Genomic DNA, 10,176 nt, shown 5'->3' on the forward strand with positions numbered 1-10,176 from the left:
TCCACATACTTTCCATTGAGTCATCTTTAGCTTCTTCTTCAACTCTTTTTGATCTTTCTTATGTTATTCTTCTTTCTTCAACTTTGTTCCATCATGCCTCCAAGAATCGATCCTACTCGCATCACCAATGGAGATGTTGACTCTGTATATTACGTTGACCCGAGCGAAGGTCCACATTCTATGAATATCACACCTTAACTCAATGGATATAATAACATCTCTTATTCCAGATCTATGGAACGTGCCCTAGGCGCCAAGAACAAAATTGTGTTCATCAATGGCTCCATTCATGTTCCACGCGCCACTGATCTTAATCATCTTGCATGGGAACGTTGCAATTGTCTTGTTCAATCTTGGATCATGAATTTTGTGAATCCTCCTATTGCTCAAACTATAGTGTTTTTGGAGAATGCTCTCGACGTGTGGAATGATCTCAAGGAAAGATTTGCCAAAACCGATCGTGTTCGTGTCTCTAATCTGCGTGTTGCAATCAACAATCTCAAACAAGATTCCAAATCTGTGCTTGATTATTTCACTGAATTACGTGGTTTGTGGGAGGAATTAAACTCTCATAGACCAATTCCCATTTGCACTTATCCTCAGCAATGCAGATGCGAAGCTATGCGTAGTGCTCGTGAATTTCGTCTCGAGGATCAAATCATTCAATTTCTCACAGGTTTGAATGATACTTTTTATGTCATCAAAACTCAAGTTCTATTAATTGATCCTCTCCCTTCTATAAATAGAGTTTACTCTATGGTTATACAAGAAGAGAGTAATAATGTTTCCCTAGTTCCTAAGGTTGATTCTATACATGTTCTTGATGAGGCTAACACCCTCATCAATGCCTATGATTAAAGAAAATTTGTGGATTGTGGTATTTCTTCAAACTACAATAATAATTATTCTAACCCTAGAAAAGATGGTAGAGTTTGCACATTTTTTCACTGGACGGGTCATACCATTGAAGTTTGTTATCGCAAACATGGATTTCAGCCCAATTTTGCTAAAAAGCAAACATCTGCTAACGCCTCTAGTGCAGCTACCGGTGATACTCAGTCTTTGGTTCATGTTGGTGAAGAGGCTTCTACACCTAGCCATGGTGCCAGTATCACTCAGGAGCAATATGCTCAATTGATTGGCTTGCTACAACAAACGAATTTGCTGCCTCCTTCACAAACCACATCCTCTACTACCAATGACATCTCTACTCATTCTGGTCATTCACCAAATGAGACTTCAGGTAACATTTTTGTGTCCACCATTACCTAGGATAGTCATGCTAAGCCTGATTTTTGGATCCTTGACTCAGGAGCCAATGATCATGGGTGTTCTTCCTTACACTGGTTCAGTTCCTATCACAAAATTCCACCCGTCAATGTTTGCTTACCTAATAGTTTTATTGTTGTTGCCAAATATGCAGGAACCATCAACTTTTCCTCTCAATTTTATCTCAATAATATGTTATATACTTCTGATTTCTCATTAAACCTTTTATCGGTTTCTAAACTATGCTAGTTTTTACATTGCATTTGTCAATTTTCTCACACTAATTGTTTTATACAGGATGTGAGAACCAAGAAGATGATTGGTTTGGCAAGGAAGTTTGAAGGATTATACAGACTCATGACTGATGCTGGATGTCTTACTGAACCATTCTCTTCATCACAAATCACCAGTTCTAGTACTTCTTTGTGTAACACACCTCATTCTTCTATTTCCATGAATAATTGTAAAGTAATACCTAAACAAGCCATTTGGCATTTTAGACTTGGCCATTTATCCCATGATAGGTTATCTCAAATGGCTCATATGTACCCAACCATTTTCAATGATAATAAAGAAGTTTGTGATGTTTGCCACTTTGCCAAACACAAGAAAAATCCTTTTAGTCTCAGTCAGTCTCGAGCTACTCAGCCTTATGAGCTTTTGCATTTTGACATATGGGGTCCTGTCTCCATTAGTTCCATAGATAATCATATATACTTCTTAACTATTGTTGATGATTATAGTAGGTTTGTCTGGCTCGTATTGCTTAAGTCAAAAGCAAAAGTTTCTAACCATGTTAAACAATTTATCACTCTTATAGAAAATCAACACCACACTCGCCCTAAGTTTGTTAGGACAGATAATGGACCTGAACTTCTCATCCCTCAATTTTATACTTCAAAGGGAATAGTCCACCAAAGATATTGGGTAGAATCTCCCCAGCAAAATGCTCGTGTGGAGAGAAAGTATCAACATCTTATTAATGTAGGGAGAGCTCTTATTTTTCAATCTAACCTTCCCAAATCCTTTTGGTCTTATGCTGTCAATTATGGAGCTTATATTATCAATAGAGTCAATACACCTTTACTTAATAATCACTCCCCTTATCATATGCTCCATCAGTCACCACCTGACATTAGCCAAATTAAGGTTTTTGGCTCTAGTTGATATGCATCCACTCTCTCCCACCACAGAACCAAACTTGATACTCGTGCCAGAAAATCCGTATTCCTTGGTTATGCTGGTTGATATAAAGGTTCTATATTACTTGATTTACATACACATACTATCTTTATTTCCATAAATTTCACCCATCATGAGCACATTTTACCTTAAACCTGTCATTCTCAAAATGCCACATAGAATTGGCAATACTTCAGTTCCATAACTAACGAAAATAATTTTGATTCACCAGCATTTGATAATCTTCCCTCTATCATACCTCATAATGATTCTCATGTAGAATCCCCACATCCATCTCATATACATGACCAAACCCTCTCTCCCAATACCTCTAATGTCCCACCTAACCCTACCAATCGTGTTTCTTCAAGAGCAAGACTTCCACCATCTCACCTCAAAGACTATGTCTGTGCAACCTTCAAAGATGCACAAACTGAATCATCTTCAGGTACACCATATTCCATTTCAAATTTCTAGTCATATTCAAATATATCTCCTTCACATTCTCGTTTTATTTTTTCTATTTCCACTAACAAAGAACCTAAAACTTATAAAGAGGCATGCAAGTTTGATTGTTGGAATCAAGCTATGAAACTTGAGCTTGAGGCTCTTGAGTAATTTTGGATTTCCATCCAATGTGAAACCAATTGGTTGTCGTTGGGTTTATAAGATCAAGCATAAGTCTGATGGAAGTATTGAACGTTTTAAAGCACGCCTGGTCGCAAAAGGGTATAATCAGATTGAAGGCCTTGACTATTCAGACACGTTTTTACCTGTTGCTAAGCTTACAACTGTCAGACTCGTGCTAGCCCTAGCTTCCATTAACAACTGGAACCTTCATCAGTTGGACGTCAATAATGCATTTCTGCATGGTGATTTGCATGAAGATGTGTATATGGTTATCCCTCCTGGTTTCACAACTTCCAAACCTAATCAAATGTATAAGCTGATCAAATCCCTCTATGATTTAAAATAGGCAAGTCGAAAATTGTTTGAAAAGCTGACCTCTCATCTTATTAGCCATGGTTACACGCAAGCCCCATCTGATCACTCATTATTTGTTAAGAAAACATCATCCTCCTCCACAATTTTATTTGTTTATGTTGATGATGTGATCTTGGCAAGTGATTCTCTACATGAATTCCAATTTATGTAGAATATTTTACATCAGGCATTCAAGATCAAAGATCTTGGTATTCTCAAATATTTCCTTGGTTTGGAAGTGGCTCATTTGAGCAAAGGTATATCCATTTGTTAGCAAAAATATTGTCTTGATCTCCTTAATGATTCAGGATTTTTAGGTTCTAAACCAGCTACCACACCTTATGATCCTTCCATCAAATTGTGTCATGACAATAACCCACCATATGATGACATTCCTTCCTATAAGAGAATTATTGGAAGATTGATATACCACAATACCAATCGACCAGATATCACATTCATAACTCAGCAACTTAGCTAGTTCCTTTCAAATCCCTCTATCACACATTACCATGCTGCTTGCCGTGTTTTGGGGTATTTGAAGCATTGTCCGGGTCAAGGCTTATTCTTCCCCCACAATTCATCCCTTCATATTTCAGGATTTTCTGATGTCCTGATACTCGTAGATCAGTCTCTGGATCTTGCTTTTATCTTGGACACTCCCTCATTTCATGGCGTACCAAGAAACAAAACACAGTCTCACGTTCTTTATATGAGGCGGAATACCGTGCACTTTTTGCAGCAACTTGCGAACTCCAATGGATCCTTTACCTACTCAGAGATCTTCATGTTGAATTTTTCAAAAACTCCAGCTCTCTTTTGTGATTGCCGGAGTGCTCTTCACATTGCAGCTAATCATGTCTTCCACAAACGGACCAAACACTTAGATATCGACTGCCATGTTGTCCGTGAAAAATTCTTGGCTGGTGTCATGAAGCTTCTGCGTGTTTCTTCTCCAGACCAACTTGCAGATTTTTTTACTAAGTGTTTACTTCCTAAGCCTTTTAGTTCTTTAATGTCCAAGCTGAACTTGTTTAAACCAAGCAAAAACATTGCACAATCCCCACTCCAAAACAGATTCTGGAAAGTTTGTAAAGAAGAAGGATAACCATCCATGTTCCTTAGACTCGTCGATGAGATGAGACATCACTATGAGAGCCAAACAAACTGCAGTAATAACTTAAGTACCAAGAAGAAAGATCAAGGAAGTTCATGAGAGAATGTAGTGCATGTTGAAGATGCGGACTAGAAGAAGTTGGAAAAAATTGAAAATGAAAAAGCATGAAAAAGTGGTGTTATGTTATGCAAATTTGTGGAAAACATTATCTCTAATGAGATGTATAGAATGAACATCAAACCCCATTTAGAGAGAGGTGGGGTGTATTTTTGGAGGTGAAAAATGATGCATGATGTTCCATGCTAATGAATGCATGAGGAACTATAATTTGTTTATGGTCGATGAATGCATGAAGAGCAAGGACCCTACAACTAATTAATACATTAGAGAGAGAGGTCATTGTTTTCTTTCTCTTTAGTGAGAGCTTAGATTAATAGAAATAATGTTCTATTTAGTGATGGCTTAATAGATTTAAAGAAAATGTATGGTGTTCTCAAACATCTATCTTGGGAATGGTGATAGTTAGAAATGAAGGTTTTGATTAATGTAATTTTAGTTTTTTGAGCACTAGTCCCTTGTTTTTCTTTTCAAGGAGACATTAGTTTTTTTTAATAAGCAATGGGATTAATAAAGGAGTATAAGGGGTACTCCGCCTGAAATACAGCGCGGAAAGCTCCTACTCCTCAAAACAAGTGAGAGGTAGAATATTCCAAACGTGAAAATTACAAGAGTCCTCTAATTTATAAAAAAAGATTAACCATCTCCACGAATTAAAAACAATCTCCGACATACATTCGGTGAAGCTAAACGACTCACTCTTGAAAATAATCGCATTGCGCCTATTCCAAATGCACCAAGCCGTTGCTAACCAAATGACCGCATCCATATATCTTTTGGCTAAATTCCTGACCTTCTCAAAAGCAAAAAGAAACCCCTCAAACTCCGCCAAAGATAAATCGTCAATGGAGCCAATCCACTAAAGCACCTTCTTCCAAACATTGGCCACAATCTCACAACCCCCTAAAATGTGATGTAAACATTCTTCCTCCTTCGAACAAAAAACAGAAAGAAGATCGCTACTATCCATCAAAACACCTCTCTTGTGAAGTTGGTCCTTAGTAGACAATCTATTGTGGATAATCCTCCAACCGAAAAAACATATTTTAGGAGGAGCTTTTACCTTCCAAAGGAGCTTAGTAGCTTTAACTATTGTGGAACTGAAAGGAGGTCCGGATAGCTTGGTCTAAAACATGTCATAACAAGAACTGACAATAAATACACCTTCTGCATTACTGCTCCAAACATATCCATCCATTACGTTATCCCGCGGTATGACATGTTGAATAAAACCAAGAAAATCTTGCCACAGAAAGGCTGGAACAGCGCTGCTGTCTTGGAAGATTGCAGCAGCATTCCACTCCCAAAACGGCCCAGAAGCAGCGCCTGCAGCAGCTACAGATAAAGAGTCATAGCGCGCTAAGGCATACAACTCTGGGAAATCCTACATAAGGGTCTGGTTATCGGCCCAGCAGCTGTACCAGAAAGGTACATCAAAACCGTTTCCAACATTGCATAAAATAGCGCCTGCAAAATGTTAATCCTGCAAAAACTCATAATTGTCAGAAATTAATATGTCTCTCTACCATATGGAATCATGTTTCTCAATAATGGAGGAGTCGCCAATGAGGACCTTCCGTTTCAAATCACCATATCTAGAAGAAAGAATATCACGCCAAACTGCATTCAAGGAGACATTAGTGTTTTTGTTGTATTTGATAGGTTGAGTACCCCTTGTATTCTCGATATAGTAATTGTATTTCTTGCTTATCCAAAATTAAAAAATAAAGAGATTGTTGAGCTGTTAATAGAATTATAGTTTGACATAATTCATTCCTACAAAATTATTAGTTTGTAAGGTGATAAGTGTGATTCTATAAATATTTATTAAGCTCAATATTTAATTAATATGAGACTTGAATTTTTTTCAATAATTATATTTAATTTTATTTGTAAAAATGTTATTAAACAATTCATTCATTGGTGTAGCGGTGAAATTGGTGAGACTAGAGTCATGGAAAGACTTAGCTCATTTTAAACAGAGTCGCCACCGCGCTTTATTGTTTTCAAAAAGGAATGGGTGAAAGAGCGAATAAAATCCACAGAAGTTTTTAAAATCAAAAATAATAAACTTATCAGAGATCTGGCTATGGAGGGTTTGTTGTACAAGGGGAAGGTTTTAAGCACCCCTCATATCCATGATACTCCATGGGAACCTCTTTGTTTTGTGTTATTATCTTTTGTTTATACATACCTTTTTTGAAAATCCTATGTGAAAAACTTGTTTGAAATAGAGGGTGGGGATGGGAAGAGAAGTTTTTGAAAGTGAGCTCGATAAGATATCGCATCTTAGAAGGGGGGTTAAGCTTTTGTAGTTCCTCTTAAAAGGAAAAAAAGGGGGCCAAAGTGGCCAAAATATTTTTGTTATGTGAGCTTTAAAATACTCACAAGTTTTTAAAAGGGGGGTTAAGCTTTAAAATACTTAACAAGTTAAAAAGGGATTAGGCTTTAAAATACCTAATAATTTCAAAAAGTTTAAGCTTTAAAATACTTAACAATTTTAAAAAGGAATTAGGATTTAAAATACCTAATAAGTTAAAAAGGTTAAGCTTTAAAATACTTAACAAATTTTAAAATAAATCAAAAAGACCAAGCTTTAAAATACAAGGTCAATGGGTTAGGAGAATTTTCACCGGGAATAATTCTTCTCTTAACACCAAGGTTTCAAAACAAAAGACCTAGCTTTAACAATACAAAGGTCAATGGACTAAGAATAGTTTCACCGGGAATAATTCTAATCTTAGTGCCAAGGTTTAAAAACAAAGGGTTTGGTTAAGATTTAACAATACAAAACCATAAACAAGTGAAAAGCTTTAAAATACTTAACACAAAAGTAAAAGAGATTGGAAAAGAGTTTGAGTACCTTTGACAACTTAGTCAATACCATTCCCATCCTTTTGGACAAAAACAACAAACTCAAGCAATTAACAATAAACACCTCAGGTGTGTGTGTGATGTCATGTGGCACAAGAACAAACAAGTGAGTATGATAATCAATAAGTAAGAGAGATGGATGAATGTATCTAAACCCTTGGATTCAAACTCATGTATGAACGATGAATGATTGATATGATAAATAAACATGAGGTTGGATAAACAATACATAAGAGGAATTAACAAAATAATGATTAAAATAACAATTAAGTACAAAACATGGATTAAAATCAACAAGTATGTACAAGATAACAAACTTAATTAATCATGGATAAACAAAGATCAACATGTTTTTGGGTTAGGGTTTTAAACCTAGGGTTTTTCAAATTAGGGTTAAACATAAACACCTAAACCTAATTAATTTTAATTGTTAAATACCAATTTCTTTAAGAGAGATGGTCTAAGGGTACATGAAGAAAGTCAAAGACATCCTATTCTAACCCTAAACAAATATTTACGAAACCTAAACTAAGTTACTTTAGAAAAATATTCAAAAAGAAATATGTTTTTGTTGATTTTTTTATATTAAAAGATTTAATTTTTAAATGATAAAATGTCAAATATTTTTGGGTTTTTTTAATTATGACATTAAAATAGACATAATAAACAAAACACACAAAAAGGAACAAGTAAAAAACATTAATTTTTCAATTTGTTTGAATTTTTTGAAGTTAAGATAAAGATTAAGAAAATAAGTGATAAAAGAAAGGTTTTATGGCCACAAGGGATTGAACCCACGCCCTTTGGTACCCTGCACAGAATAACAACCAACTCTACTACGCGTGTGTGGTGTCAACAATGTGCATTAAGTTCAAAATATGATAAAACTAGTTGAGAAACATTGAAAAATAAAAGAAATAAAAGGTCTGGGGCGAGGGGAATTCGAACCCCGGACCTGAGGGTCAAAGGCGCTTTAAGAGGGAAGTGTGTAACCAAGTGAGATGTACGATGAAGTCGTTTATGGAACACAAACCAATCAATATATTATAAAATGCACGCCTTAAAAATGAAGTTCAAAACTTCATCTTCTTCCTTCAATAACGAACACAGCAACAACAAACACCATGGATGAATTTCAAACTCTTTCCAAAATCAATCTTTTTCAATAATTTAAGACCCTAAAATGATCAACATCACACCACGAATCTAACCACATACTTAACATTAATTTAAATTCATTCAAAGTCATGAATTTCTCAGAAACAAGTGTGAACCCTAAAAATAGATTTTCAAATTAAATGCTTGAAACACACAATCAAGCCCTAAAAGCTTAGGGCTTTTAGTCCTCACATTATTCCAAACAGAATGGTATCAAGTTTCAATTAAATTGATGCACAAATAAGTATGCTCAAGGTTTAGTTCAATACCTCTGAAATTGAACTTCCAACTTGTGCTTAGAGGTGTTCCAGAATGATGCAAATGATCTGAATAGCTTCAACACCTTCCAATGAAGCAATTTGGGCACTTAGAATCCTTTGAATGTCCCTGCAACTCCAAGCTCAATTTCATCTACAACAAGAAAAAGTTATGGCTAGAACACATAGTTCTAGGTGTTACAGATCAATGTTAAGTATCTGAATAGCTTCTATATACAATATAGAAGATATTTGAACCAAAAGGCCTCAAAATGCACGAGTAAAAATGAAGATCACAGTTTATGGCTTAAGAGTGAATTTTGGAAAAATGCAAATGGTGATTTTTTTGTTTTAGGACTTTGGTAGGTGTTTGGAGGTTTTGTACAGCTTCTATATGATGATTAGAAGCTGTTAGAAGTGTTTGGTTGGTAAGTGTTTGGTTTGGATTTTGGTTGGTTATGAGCTTAAAGAAAGCTTTAATGGAGTGAAAATGGTGATTTTTGGTTAAGGGAACTTTGAGAGGTTAAGGAAGGTATAGACACCTTCTAAATGATGTTTAGAAGTTGTCTAAACCTTTGGTTGACACCCAGAATTGCTAGAACTCAGAATCACAATAAAAGTGCAAAGACAAGAAAAGTGAGAATTTTAAGCGATATGTGACTTGGAGAATTCTGGTGTAATTGATCAAGGGAGTGATAATCTCTATTTATAGGCAAGAATTAGGGTTTATGGGAGGAAAAAGTTCAGAGTTTTGAAGCTCCCATGTGACTTTGTACTTCTTTGCTTGTTTGTGAAGAAATGAGAAAATTGGAGTTCCAATGGCAAGGTACAAGTTCAAGCATGCTTCCATGACTTTATTCTGAGTTTGGAGAGCTTGCTTGTGGTGTTCAATTTGCTTTTGATGCAGAGTAAAATTGTAGTGGCTCGAGGAGTAGACTTTGTGCATAAAGCTAGCTTTTCCAAAATGGAAATGGAGACTTTAGTTCATAAATGGCATGAAACTTGGACAATGCATAAAACACTTGGTCCATAGCTCAAAAGAATGTGTAATCTTCTGATTATGGCCTCTTGAACAAGTTAAAATGGCTGTACTTGAGAGATTCCCACAGATTTGGATGAATTTTGGACTTTGTTCTTCATGTTCTTCATGAAAATGCTCAATTTCAAGTGTTCATGGTGCCCTATTGACAAATTCACATCTCTTTGATCAAGCCATGG

The 10,176-nt window shown here is 35.7% G+C and overlaps 1 protein-coding gene across 1 annotated transcript; it reads left to right on the forward strand.

Annotated features, from left to right (window-relative positions):
* The first annotated feature begins 234 nt into the window (after positions 1-234).
* Positions 235-3,916, forward strand: LOC131635789 (uncharacterized). The gene is made up of 7 exons (XM_058906434.1): positions 235-801; positions 997-1,243; positions 1,313-1,380; positions 1,567-2,418; positions 3,122-3,349; positions 3,623-3,692; positions 3,744-3,916. The coding sequence occupies exons 1-7, from the start codon at positions 235-237 to the stop codon at positions 3,914-3,916; spliced, it is 2,205 nt and encodes a 734-aa protein (XP_058762417.1).
* The last annotated feature ends 6,260 nt before the right edge of the window (positions 3,917-10,176 follow it).

Source organism: Vicia villosa, unplaced genomic scaffold (assembly GCF_029867415.1).
Source record: "Vicia villosa cultivar HV-30 ecotype Madison, WI unplaced genomic scaffold, Vvil1.0 ctg.001551F_1_1_2_unsc, whole genome shotgun sequence".
Taxonomy (NCBI): domain Eukaryota; kingdom Viridiplantae; phylum Streptophyta; class Magnoliopsida; order Fabales; family Fabaceae; genus Vicia; species Vicia villosa.